The sequence below is a fragment of the Euphorbia lathyris genome, chromosome 3 (assembly GCF_963576675.1).
Source record: "Euphorbia lathyris chromosome 3, ddEupLath1.1, whole genome shotgun sequence".
In the NCBI taxonomy this organism is placed as follows: Eukaryota; Viridiplantae; Streptophyta; class Magnoliopsida; order Malpighiales; family Euphorbiaceae; genus Euphorbia; species Euphorbia lathyris.
The window spans coordinates 76,695,031-76,709,044 of NC_088912.1; the positions used below are offsets into that span (position 1 = coordinate 76,695,031).

General features: G+C 35.3%; 1 protein-coding gene and 1 long non-coding RNA gene across 6 annotated transcripts; one reads left to right on the plus strand and one right to left on the minus strand.

The window, feature by feature from the left end:
• Positions 1-3,299: 3,299 nt before the first annotated feature.
• On the minus strand, positions 3,300-13,369 carry LOC136224236 (peroxisome biogenesis protein 2). Of its 5 annotated transcripts, none has more exons than XR_010686337.1 (9): positions 13,100-13,368; positions 12,543-12,656; positions 12,269-12,422; positions 11,629-11,765; positions 11,442-11,542; positions 5,293-5,410; positions 4,186-4,293; positions 3,970-4,064; positions 3,300-3,540 (listed from the first exon to the last, which is right to left on the minus strand). XR_010686337.1 is itself a non-coding variant. In XM_066012509.1 (9 exons), the coding sequence occupies exons 1-9, from the start codon at positions 13,211-13,213 to the stop codon at positions 3,491-3,493; spliced, it is 1,050 nt and encodes a 349-aa protein (XP_065868581.1). In that variant the 5' UTR covers positions 13,214-13,366; the 3' UTR covers positions 3,300-3,490. The 5 variants fall into 5 exon arrangements, 4 of the variants coding, with proteins under 4 accessions (XP_065868581.1, XP_065868583.1, XP_065868582.1 ...); XM_066012509.1 differs by having other exon boundaries at positions 4,186-4,352; positions 13,100-13,366; XM_066012511.1 differs by lacking the exon at positions 3,970-4,064 and having other exon boundaries at positions 13,100-13,369.
• Positions 4,802-6,262, plus strand: LOC136224238 (uncharacterized). Its single transcript, XR_010686338.1, has 3 exons — positions 4,802-4,877; positions 4,975-5,065; positions 6,106-6,262. It is a non-coding gene; the product is annotated as an uncharacterized lncRNA (long non-coding RNA).
• Positions 13,370-14,014: the final 645 nt, after the last annotated feature.

Sequence of the window (14,014 nt, forward strand, 5' to 3'; positions counted from 1 at the left end):
TCGGGAAACAAAATCAAGTAGAGGCGGAAAAATTGGTCTTTAAATTTATTCTCCTTTAATAATTAAATATCTAAATTTATACCGTTAAATGATGTAAACATAGCCCCAAATTAACAAAAAAAAAAAATAAATAAATAAATAAATAAATAAATAATGACTTCTATTCGACTGATGGAATTAGAAACTTCATCTACAAAACATTAGTATAAACATGGTGCAATTTTATATGTGAGAGTTTAAATTTATTATCTTCCAATAATCATAAGAATAATTGTTTACCTTATACCTTAAAAGTATATATGTTTACCCTTTTCTAGTTATATATTTTTGAGGTTGGAGGCTGTAATTAATTTTGCACTCAAGTACACATGCTTGCAAGCAAAAAGGTGAAGTGAGGTGAGGTGAGCCCTTTGTTTTATGGTTTTTCAATTTAGTTTAGACTTCAACTTAGAGACAAAATTTAATGATTGAACTTTATATACCCAATAGTAACATTTCTTTTATTTCAATTTTAATTTGGAGTTACAATACAATGTTTTTGTGTGGTACTTTTGGCAGATAGTACTTAACATATCAGCAAACAAACTGAATGTGGTCTGATCTTATTTTTATTTTTTTATTTTTTTTATTTTTTTATTTTTTTTTGTTAATTCTTAAATACAGAGAGAAATGTTTGGATGTGAGTGGATTTATTATTTTAATTTGTTGTTTGGATGTGAGTGGATTTATTATCTTAAATACTAAGTCCATTTCTTTTTGCCATCGTTATGGATGAACTAACAAGTTCACTTCAAAATGATATATCATGGTGCATGTTGTTTGCAGATGATATTGTGTTGGTGGATGAGACGAAAGAAGGAGTGGAGAGGAAGTTGGAAGTATGGAGACAAACTCTAGAATCTAGAGGCTTTAAGTTGAGCCGAAGCAAGACAGAATATTTGGAGTGTAAGTTTAGCGGCCGTAGAAGTAGAGAGGCAGGGACAATCACCCTAGATGGGAGAGTTGTTCAGGCCTCGGATTGCTTCCGGTATTTAGGATCTATTATCCAAACGGATGGAGAAGTAGATGGAGATGTTGCTCATAGGATTAAAGCTGGTTGGTCGAAGTGGAAGAGTGCTACGGGTTTCCTTTGTGACCCCGGCATGCCTAATAGATTGAAGGGAAAATTCTACCGCACGGCAATCAAACCAGCATTGTTATATGGTACAGAGTGTTGGACAGTGAAACACTGTCACATCCATAAGATGTCGGTGGCGGAGATGCGTATGTTGAGATGGATGTGTGGTCATACGAGAAAAGATCGGGTGAGTAATGAAATAATTAGGACAAAAGTAGGGGTTACATCTATTGAGAATAAAATGAGGACTAAGGTGGTTTGGCCATGTGAGACGTAGAGCGCTTGATGCGCCGGTTAGGAGGACCGAAGAGTGGCAAAGGGATGTAGTGGTGAGGGGTAGGGGAAGACCTAAGCAAACTTGGAGGAGGGCGATCGAGAGTGATATGAGTTTATTAGGTATTGAGGAAAATATGGTAATAGATAGGACGGATTGGAGGGGGAGAATTTGTGTCGTTGATACGACTTGATTTCACGGTTTTATATGATGGTTCATGTTAGCCGACCCCGAATCATTTCGGGACTAAGGCTTTGTTGTTGTTGTATAGATGAAGTAAATGCTTGAATTGAATTGAAGAGAAGCAACAGTGAAAATCATAGGATTGTAGTATTATATTGACTCCTTTGACTCATCATAATGCATCCTCCAAGGTCCCACTTAAATTCAATGAAAATGATTGTGTTGTGGAATCCCAACATATACATTATTTAAGGATTATGGAATTTTGTACAATATGTCTACTAATTCAAATGGTACTATTTTGTTTTATTTTATGACATTTTCATTCAATCATATCTCCAGGGAATTTATTCTCACAAAAATATATTACTACTAGTATATTCTGATATGTTTATTGCTTCAAATTAGCTGATTTTATGAGCCAATATTGAACAATTTACAATTATACATGGATGATAAGATCGAACAAAATATATGTTACTTTTATACTTGAATGGTACTTAAGATTTGATTTGACATTAGAACTTGAATAATTGGCTAGTATAGGAGTAGTAATTCTTAATTTTATATGTTCTATGGAATTTTGAGCTAATTAGGAAAATGGTATTATATAAATAAGAAACATTAGATATGTTTGAGCTGACAAGAAAGTGTTTGACTTAGTAATTATTATTAATTAATGAATCGTGTTTGCAACATTCGTGATTCACAACATAATGATACGTCTGAATTTCATTCGAACAAGTGGAGAATTTTGATTCTGCCTCTTGGATTCATTTGGGTTTCTTGATTCATAAATTTCCCTTTTCTACATTGGATAAATAGGATTCTCTATGGCAAAAGATTTTTAGTGACTGTTTGGATAGATAATAAGGGATTCTATATGGAGTTGGGATGCGAAATTTTTTTATCCCATGGAATATAGAAAATACTCTTCTTCTCACCTTGCGGGGATCCGATACCCACTCCGTAATAATTCTCAAAGTTATTAATAAAAATATATATATTATTTGTATTTCATTAAAATGTTGAATTGTTATAGTTGATTTTTATTAATTTATTGTGTATCAAGCCAAGAGAGGAGCGAGATTTTTCCTCCAGAAACATGGAGGGCAATTCCCCCACCCCCCATAATATTTGGAAATGAAGAAACCATTCAAAACCCCAACTCCCTATTTAGGACCTTATTTCTAAGCAATGTGTTTTGAACAACTAGATTGATTTTTGAGATTTGAATGCTAATTTTTATAATTAAAAAAAGCTCTCGATTTGAATTTTGTTTCGTATGTGAATCACGACTAAATTTATTAGACAGGCATATATTACATATTTAGAAAAATTAGATCATATTTGGTTAACTATTTATCTGCTATCTAGTGTTTAATCTTTCGAAATAGCTATCAAAAGTTATTTTTCAATTTCAAACAAACATCTTTGTTCCACTGTTTAAAGTGAAAAAAACAAAAAGCATTGCCAAACTTACATGATTTTATTAGAGGACCGGGTCCTTTGAAAGACCCCATACATATTTTGCTATACGTGTCCTAGAATGTATGGTAAATTTTCAAAGGACCCGGTCCTTGCTATAATTTCCCCAAACTTAAGTGATAATAAACCTACCTGGGCAGGGGCAAGGGCAGACCAATCCCATCAAGGGGGAACCTCTAGTCTTAGGATAGGATAGGAGTCTGTCATCAATGACTAAATTTGAATGTCAGATTATGAAACGAGACCAAAGATTTTAAATGAGCAAAAAGTAACACTCAGATGTTTCTATAATGAAGAAAACTACGAAAATTCCCAGACTTTGGAATTAGATTCCTGTTGCCATTAGAGGATGACATGCAATAAAAGTTGTTTTCAGCAGAATTCAATCATGAAATAGTAAAAAAAGGTGAATGATAGGCTATTTCAGGCTAAAGCATTCTTGTTTTTCTCATCTTCTCATCCCAACTTTGTTTGGTTCCTACAAAGATATAAATTACATCACTCTCTTCCACTCAAAAAGAAAAGAGGAGATAATTATGCATTTCTTATTCAAACACTTTAGTTCCTATCACTTCATAACTACTGCAGCCACTCATTTTAGCCTTTACTTGTATTTACATCAATCTCATCTTTATCATCATCATAACCCATGTCCTATAATCACTAAGAAATGAACTCGACATTTCGATGAAATTATGGGTTGATGAAAATGACTTTTTAATTGGATTATGATGACAAAGAATGATTCCCAACTTAATCTTGGGAAAAAGCGCTTCTAGAGAGCAATCTTATTTCCTTGATTAAATTGTTATTATATGCCTAATTCAGGCACATTTTTTTCATACAGTACTCTATCTGTTCCTGCTACTGCTTTCTATCATTCATCAACTAGGATTTGTATGATTACCATGCCGCTGCATGGCTACCACTGGTTCACTGCATCTAGAACACCGAAATGATGAAGATGCAGTGCATCGTGTTCTAAGGCAGTAATAGCAGTACCTGCTCGAATCAGAAAGATACTTAAATTGTTTAGACTACAGTAGGATTTCAAATGTGCAAGGCAAGCCAAAGAGATGTTTAAAACTTGGGAGACTAATTAATATTTATATAATATATATACCTGTGATGACAGGGGAGAGCAAGAAATGGAATGGTAGGAGTTGCTAGGCAAACAGGGCAAGTACCGTCGTCTTGTTTGGAACTTGAGGATTTGTCCTTTGAAAACGGGCTAAGCAAGTTTTTAACAGAAGATGAGTTAAGAAGAGGAAGAAGCAACAACAGCATTTCCTGCACATCAGCAAAATAAGCATGTTCCGAAGCAAAATCAGTGGAGATAGAATGCATTGTGATTGACAATTTGGCTCTTTGCACTACTCCAGAAGTGGCAACCACATTTAGCTCTTTAGTGCATATCTCCTAGACCACAAGCAGCAAAATATGGTGGGGGGACATCATCATCCATATCAGTACCATCAATTAGGTCCAAATCTGACCAAGTGAGCTCAGCTCAACAATAAGAATAAACGGGACATGTTTCAGTGGCAAGCCACCGCAAAGAAGCCTTTTGCAGTCAATTTGAAATTAATTACGGCAGCTTCCTTAACTATTACAGGCTCATATATATGAATCAACTACAAAACGCCAAAATTTTGAACTCAATTTCATTAGTACTCTACATAGTCCATGTTCCAATTTACACAAATGCATGGTCTTAACTATCTAGCCAAGGAATAGAACGCAGACTGAGGAAAAATATCAGTGGAAATGACCGAGTGTATATGAAGTGTCAGGCAATATAGCAAGGAAACTCAGGTAAGAAAGAAAAGTGGCTTAACAGGCAACAGATTACTGCATTAGACTGTGAGAGGTAGGACATAATAAAAGATATTTGCTATTTGTTACTTTGCAGGGCTCACTTAGAAAAGAGCTTCCAAAGCAGGCATAATATGATCATATGAACTGAAGTCCAGATACAGCCATACAAGATTTATGATCCGAAAGTAAGAAGAATACTCTCTCTCTCTCTCTCTCCATTGTTGTGTACGTTCTTTTTTTTCAAGTTTTTGTATGAAAAGCAAGTTTGAATAATACAAAAACAATATAAAACTAGATCATGCAGGAACTGAATACACAAGTTGACAAAAACAGCATAGAAAGAGAGGTAAGTTCATCATCACACTAGATTTTCAGATCAAACAATATAAACCAGGGAATATGAATCAATTACCGAAAATTCATTCCACACTAATTGGCGATTCATGTACTCAAAGCTGACGGCTCGGTTCATATTAGGGGTTCCATACACGAGCCTTGCTCTTAAGACTCTTTCGACAAGGTTCCTAAATCTGCATGAGAATAGCAACAAGGTCATTTTCATTCTTCAGATACTTGTTTCCAACAGTATAATTTCACACCTTACACAGTGTAATAGGCTTAATAAAACAGAATATATAATTAATTATATTAGACAGGCCAGTACTAAAAGAATTGTATTTTCAAAACGAGCATGTAAATGGAATTATGTAGTATCAAAAAGCACGGCTAGCAAGAGCAACTCTTAACCAATACCAAAAGCACTAGTCTCGTAACAGAGGCCTCTATGTTTTTTTATTTCAAAATAATTAAGAATAATGAGAGGTTACAAATTGATTTAGCCTACAACATTGTAATTGCATAGTCGTTAAAAGTCACACCACAGACCATCTGCTTTGTAATAAAGTATTTAAGTTCAACAATTCCAATTTCTTTTGTATAAAGAACGACATCATTGAAGTGCATAACCATCTGTTTCTAGTTATTTGTTACAGTTACATATGTATATAACTGTGAGAGCACATAATTAGCATAATCATAGGAATTAGCATAACCTTAGACATTCATTGACTTTCCTAGTTAAACTCTAAACTCTTGTACAAATAAATGTATCATTCTAATGGAATTCACAACAATCTTCTCATTCTCTCTATGTTTCTACATGGTATTAGAGTTGCTTTTGTGAGCAGTCTCTGATTGGTTCAAATTTTTTTCTTCTCCTTTACAGTCTGCCCTAGTGAACAGACATTTGGGGACCTAGGATTCCAATTAATTTAGTCTCACCATCATTCCCAGAAGGAAGCCCCTGATCCAATTGGCCTTCCCATAAATTTCGACGGCCATCTGACACGCAAGTGATGTTTACACACTGCCGCCCTCTCTGACACCGTCTCCATGCGCCGGAGCGTCTGGGCACGTCCAGCCTCCGTTTTGCCTCAGGTCAGTCATTACAGTGTTGACTCCTCATTTCCGGTGACCTTGTCTGGTCAGTTCATCTTGTTTTTGGGTTTGGAATTTCCTTGTGTTCCTTCATAGACAAACTGTTTTTCCTTTGTCTAGATTTGGCTTGCTATTATGAATATTCTGCTGGTTGTAGTTTGGGTATTGTCGGATTGTTTATTCACGATCAAGTTTGTTGCTATGTCTAATGAGAAGAAGGAGCCCGCTAATCCTGTGGTTACTAACGTTAATTCCGGCATTATCCAAAATAAACCAATCAAAGTTGACTAGTCCAAGATTTTCTATATTGGTCCAAAACAATCAAAATCTATTTACGCAGTATTGAGAAGGCTCGCCACTTGACTGATGATCCAAAACCTGATGATGAAGATTGGCTAGAGTATGATGCTCGCTTGTTTCTTCAGATTCAAAACTCCATTGAGTATTGACACAGATTTTAATGGTCTGGTCAATCATTGTGAATATGTCAAAGAATTGAGGGAATATTTGTAATTTCTATATTCTGATAAGAGATAATATTTCCCATATCTATGATACATGTAAGAATTTCTATCGTGTTGACTGACAGGATCAACCTGTTTAGACTTATTTCATGCATTTTAAGAAAATATTTGAAGAACGGACTGATTTGTTGCTTTTCAGTAATGATATTGAAGTGTAGCGTACTCAATATCAAAAGGCCATGATGAGTTTTTCATGTAGACTTAGATCCGGATTTGATGTCGCTAACTCTCAAATTCTTTCCGGTGCTGACATTCCTAGTTTGAATTAGGCTCTCACTTGTGTTTTGCAAAACAAAGTTGCTTCTTTAGTTCTTTCTTCAATTCCAACATCTAGTCTCTTGTCAGTTAAAAACTAGATATGATCACTATTGTAAGGGTCAAAACAAGGGAGGTAATTGGGACATCAAAAGTTCGGATGAGGGAGGCGAGTTATTTGCTACTATTGCCACAAGTCAGGTCACACCAAATAGACTTGCTACAAACTCAAAACAAGTCATGAAAAGAATCGGTTTGCTCATGTTGCAACTACTGATGCCCTAACTCCATCTTCAAGCTCCACAAATACACTTTCTACAGAAGAGTTTGCTAAGTACCAAGAAACATTAGGTTCAAAGAATTCTTCTTCGTCTATTACTGTTATTGCTGAGTCGGGTATGAGGTAACCTAAATAAGTGCTTCATTTCATCATCTTCAAAATGGGTCATTAATTTGGGTGCCAAAGATCATATGACAGGTAATCCTAATCTTTTCTGTTCTCAATATAAGACTTTTCCTTCTCATGTCACCCTAGCTGATGGAACAAATTCATATGTCATGGTTGTGGTGTGGCCTTATCAATCCAATTCCTTTCTCTCTTCCAACTGTCCTAAATGTATCCAGTTTTGCTTTTAACTTGATACATGGAAGTAAACTTGCTCGATCCTTAAATTGTTCTATCACATTTTTCCCCGATTATGGATGAGAATCCTGAAATCTCTACGGGTTGGATACTAATGTTTGAAGAACTACGGCTAGTTCCGGTGTATCCACACCTTTTACGGAGCATTGTTAGTTAGGACATCCAACTCTTACCTCTTTTGAAGAACATGGGTCATCAGTTTCAGAATTTATCTACTTTAAATTGTCAGTCTTGTTAGTAAAACACCATAGTTTATCATTTTCCCCATGAGTTAATAAAAGGCTACTTTTCCTTTTGAGTTAGTCAATTCAGATGTTTGGGGTCCATGTCCTGTAATGTTTAAACCTGGAATCAAGTACTTTGTTACTTTTATGGATGATTATTATTGAACCACTTGACTTTATTTAATGCAACATCGTTTTGAATTGTTTTCTCACTTTAGTGCTCTTTATGCTGAAACTAAAACTCATTTTAATGTTTCGGTTTACTTTGAGAAGTGACAATGCTAAAGAATAATAATCTAGACCTTTTGAAACTTTCATGTTATTCTTCACCAATCTTCTTCTGTTGATACACCCTCTTAAAAATCATCATCTTCTAGAGACCTCTAGAGACCTCCAAAGCCCTTCTATTTCTCATGTCACGTTTATGGACCATCTTCCTTTCTTTCCCACAACATCAGACATACTAACGTTAGGGGAGGATGTTGGTAGGGTGTTTGTATATCATGTCCACCAAACTCAACAAACTTAACCCACACAATTATCCCAACCTCCCATTCGTCAAGTTTATTCAGGACGGCATGACCCTCCCGATTCTAGTCCAGCACAGTGCAAGTTCGATTACCTTTAACCCTCCCGATTCTAGTCCAGCACCAATCTCTATTTCTCCATTGGATCCAACCTATCAATATAAATTTAGATACTTCTAACCTTCCTATTGCACTTCTTAAAGGTAATCGAACTTGCACTTATCCTATTTGTACTTTTGTTTCATATGATAAATTATCCTCTAATTCACGTTTCTTTTATTGATTCCTTTGATTCTAATGTTGTTTCTAAATCCGTCTCAGAGACCTTATCACATCCTAGCTGCGCAATGCAATGATAGAAGAAAATGCTTTGGATGCTAATGGAACTTGGGATCTTGTAAATTTGCTTGTTGGAAAGAAATTTGTTGGATGTCATGGGTGTTTGTTGCTAAAGTCAATTCTGAATCCGATGGATTGGTGGCTCGTCTAAATGCTCATCTTGTAGCTAAAGGTTATGCTCAGACCTATGGGGTCGATTATTTTGACATTTTCTCTCGTGGCTAAGATGACTTCTATTCGACTCTACTGGCTTTTGCATTAGTTAGATATGAAAAAAACTGCGTTCTTACATATGTATTTTCAGGAAGATATGTATATGGAGCAGCCACTATGGTTTGTTGCTCAGGGGAGTATGAAAAAGTTTGTCTTCTATGAAGATCTTTATATGGCATGAAACGGAGTTCATGAGCATGGTTTGGAAAGTTTAGTCAAGCAGTTAAGAAGTTTAGGATGAATAAGTGTAAGTGTGATCGTTATGTTTTCTATAAACACTTGGCATCTAGTATTACTATTCTTGTGGTTTATGCAGATGATATTGTCATTATATTATGGAGTGACATTCAGGAATCTTATCTCTAAAATCCTCTTCATGGCCAGTTTCATACTAAACATTTAGGAGCACTAAAGTACTTATTGGGAGTTGAGGTATCAAGAAGCAAGAGAGATTTTTTTGTCTAAGAAAAATATATATTCTTGATTTGGTGTCAAAAACCGAGAAGTCGGGTGGTAACCCATGCAATGCGCCAATCATAGTTGTTAAAGGCGCAAGGCGCCCTAAGTCGCTAAGGGGTCCTTGAGCCTAGGCTCAAGGCGCGCACCTGAGGAACACGAGGCACAAAAAATAATATATATATATATGTTTACTCTTTACTAGTTAAAGCATAAACCAAAAAAAAAAAAAACACACTTATGACCGCACAAACAAAACCACATAAAAACATAATACTAAATCATAAACGTCAAAAACACCAAGTTAAGTTCATGCTTCATAGAGACATTAACATATACTTAACGTCTTACCTAAGTACCTAACTAATGCTACTAAACTAATAACCATTCATTGTCACTTAATATTCAGTTTCTGTTTGAGTGGAATGGAGGAGACTCTTCTTTACGTGACTGCCCCTAATCCCTCTCTAGTCTTTCTATATTTAGTTATGTCTCTTGATATTCTTATTTAGATCAAGGGTTAAGATTAATCTCATTTAAATTAGATTATTGGTTGAATTAGTCGAACATTTGTTTTACACAAGGCCTCGCTTTCTGCAACCAAGGCTCACTACCTTGAGCCTTGAGTGAGGCGCGCCTTTAACGACTATGGCGCCAATGACTCAAAATTTGCATCTCATATTAAAAGAAGGGTTATTTGAAGATCCTAAAAGATATAGGCAGTTGTTAGCCAATTTATGTCTTCTCCTACCATTGATCACTGGAATGGTAGCGCTTGACTAGATCCAATGTTACTTAGAAGGAACTCTTGGACGAGGATTACTATACAAAAATCATGGTCATACTCAGATTGAATGTTTTTCTGATTCGTTCATTCAGATCAAATGTTACTCAAATGTTGATTAGGCATGATCCAAAGATGAGAGGAGATTTACTACCGGCTATTGTGTGTTTGTTGGAGGGAATTCAGTCTCCAAGAAAAAGTAAGAACATGTTGTATCTCTCTCTAGTGCAGAATTTGAGTATTGAATTACTCCCTCCATTTTTTATTATATGTCGTTTTAGCCTTTTCAATTTGTTCATTTTTATATATCGTTTTGCATTACCAATGCACTTTTGGCAATATTTTCTCAAACTTACTCTTATTTATTGTAGGAAAGAGGTTTAGTATTAATGAAAATAAGCCATTAAGAGATTTAGGAGAGATGTATGAAGGATAAATTAGTCATTTTAATACTATAACTAATATTGCATTTGTGTTAATGAAAAACCTCATATTTGAAATTATGTGGACTTATCCTCTTATTTGAACTTAGATTCAAGATCACTGCTCCAACGAAGTTACGGTGCGACAATCAAGCATCACTTCGTAGTGCACCTATCCCCGTGTTTCATGAACGTACCAAGCATATTTAAGTGGATTGCCATTTTGTTTGTGAGATGTTAGAACATGATATCATCTCTACATCCTGCGTAAACTATATTTTTAACAAGTTAGACATGATAAATATCTATACTCCATCTTGAGGGGGAGTGTTACAATTACAGATGTATATAACTGTACAGCACATAATAATCTAGAGCATTCATTGACTTTCCTAGGTTAGCTCTAACTCTTACATACTTGTATCATTCTAATGAAATTCACAACATTCTTCCCATTCTCTATTGTTTCTACAATCTTCAATGGAGTCAGCAATACATATTTGGAGATAAGAAGAGAAAGTATCGATGTTCAGTTATATAGACAGGCACCTATAAAAGAAACACTTGAGAACAGCCACTTAAGAAAAAAATCAATATTTAAAAGGCCTTTTATAACATATTTAGAGACCTTGCGTCTGACATTTTTCCAGTAATGTGCATATACCTCTTTATTAAATTGATTTTATCTAACATTCATTGTCCTTCCCGTTTAAAGAAACCAAATTGAGAGAACATACCTTCCTGTGTAAAGAAATATGAGAAGGTTTCCAAATGAAGCAGCCTTATAAAGTCCCTCAATACGCTGTATCAAAATCCATGCTCGTCGTGCCAATGGCCTCTGAAAAATAAAACCAGCAACCTCTTCAATCCAACCTTACTATTCCAGAGTGAAAAGAAAATAATGTTCAAGAAAAAGAAAACTACCTGCTCAGAATCACCCCATCTACGAAATGCAGAGAACGATTGTACTCGAGCCCACATATACTGACCACCTACAGTGGCAATGCAATACCAAATTTTCTGAGCCATTGTAAGACCAGGGCCTTCCAAACCTGTTCTGACTGTAAGAGGCACAACATGGCATGGAAAGTGATGAGTAGTTCAGGGCACCAATAAGTAGAAAAGATTGTAGAATGCTTTACCAATGAATTATCAAGGAACTAGTCCGAGCCTATCATTAAGCATTAAACATATGACATTGCTTTAACCTACTGAAACATAGGTACCAATTACCACATGTGGAAATGTCTATAAGGAAACCAAGAATGGCAATCACAACTAAATTGAACATATACACCAAGGATGTCTTAACTTACTAAAAGAAAGGTTCATGATAGAAATGACAATCATACATAACCACTGATTTTGCAAAAAAAAAAAAAAAAAGTACTTGTCAAGTGCAGAAGCATGAAAACCAAACCATTCTCTTCATTAATTAATCAACCAAGAAACGAGTTTACTATATCAAAATTCATAACAGCATAGGTTCAACAGTCAATCAGAACATGACACATAATATCTCATCTAAGGTTAGAATTATCAGGAAAAGTGCAGACCTGCTCACCTTTTTCTCTTGCTTCCATGGCACGTTCGTCTCTATATCTTAAATTCATCAGTGCATTTCCCGGAGTAGGCTTATCTACCCAAATAGAGAACCTCCAAATCAGAAACTCAAGGAAAGCATCAAGTTCTGGCTCATATTGAAATAACATTCCTGGCTAATCCCAACAATTAGGAGAGAAACAAATTAAAATGTTTTTCACGCAGCACCAGATCAATATATAAGAAGTAAATACTTCAAAAATCAATTTCATAGTGCAAAATAACTCAAGAAACACCTTCATTAGAGAGAAGACCTTGACCAGTTGCTCTTTTAACATTGCTGACATTTCAATATCCAATCTTGCGGCATCAAATTGATTGACTCTAGATATTGAGATTGGTATAGCTGACTGCCAAAAAAAAAAATTCATAAGTTAGATAGGATTCACCTCGTTAAGAAAATTATTTGCAGACCCCCCAAAATCGCACAAAAACTACAAACTTAAGCAAACTGATTTAGAAACTAAACAGGCCGAGAGTTTCAGAAACTGGGCACAGTAGTTCCGTTCAGCCATTCAAATTCATTCATCCATCTTCGGACTAACTAGTTTCCAAAGTAATCTTTCTTTCACGAAAACAACGTAATAAATCCAATAAGGAAGTCTATTCAGCTGCGGAATTTATTTGTTTATTTCTGATAAATATTTGTAGCCTCGCCTGGGGTTTGATAATTTTTTCAAAAAAAAATCAGAAAAGAAGATAAAAATGAACATAAATTGTCAGCCAGACACAGTAAGAGATGAGAAACGCCGGAATTGATGTAGGAAAAGGAAATTGAAAGAAGAAGGGGTACCTGACGAGAAAGGGTGAGGGATTGCCAATGAGGAAACAACTTCTGGTAAGACTGACGCCAAGCATCCTCGGCGGGCGGTGAAATTGGCGGTGGAGAAATATCGGTGATACTCATATTGGGAAGCGTAAGTGATGAAAGATGAGAATCGGTAGGGTTATAGTTGAAGGGATTGAAGTATAGGAGCAAAAGAGAGAGGGGGGGATGTTAAAAGAAGAATCAGTAGAGTGAGTATTCCGTTCTGTATTTTCAGTTTTCACGTTATACTAGCGGTAGAAATAACGAAAATAACACATTTACAACTTACAACAAAAAATAAAGCATTGGATGGAGGTGGACTTATTTATTACAAGAGTGACCCAAATAAGGAGATTGTTTATATTTTTAAAAACATTAAAACATATCATATCAAACTAGAAACTTTGGGTCCGTTTGTTTTAACTGCTGTTTGTTGTTGATGTTTGTTGTTTGATGTTACCGTTTGTTATTGTTCTTTACTGTTAGCTGTTTGCTGTTTGTTGTTACCGTCTGTTTGTTGTTACGGTTTGTAGTTTGCTGTTGGAAAAAACTGTTTTTTCAAAAAGCAGAGATTCTCTGTTTTTGTAAAGGGGTTGCTTTTCAGGTGTGAAAGGCAAACAGAATATCACTAATCTAATGCTGCTTTTCAAATTTAAAAGGCAAACAGAAGGTCACTAACCAAACACCTGAAACTCTCCCTTTCGAAATGAAAAGACAAACAGGAGCATGAAAATGAGCAACCAAACGCACCCTTTGTTAACTTTTATAAAATATCTCTGTTTTGTTCAAACCACCAACTCATTTTGTAAAATAGATATACGAAGTAAATGTGAAAAACATAGAAAGATGTGGTTCAATATTAAAAGAGTTGAACTCAAATTTGGAGATTGAGAGTTCAAA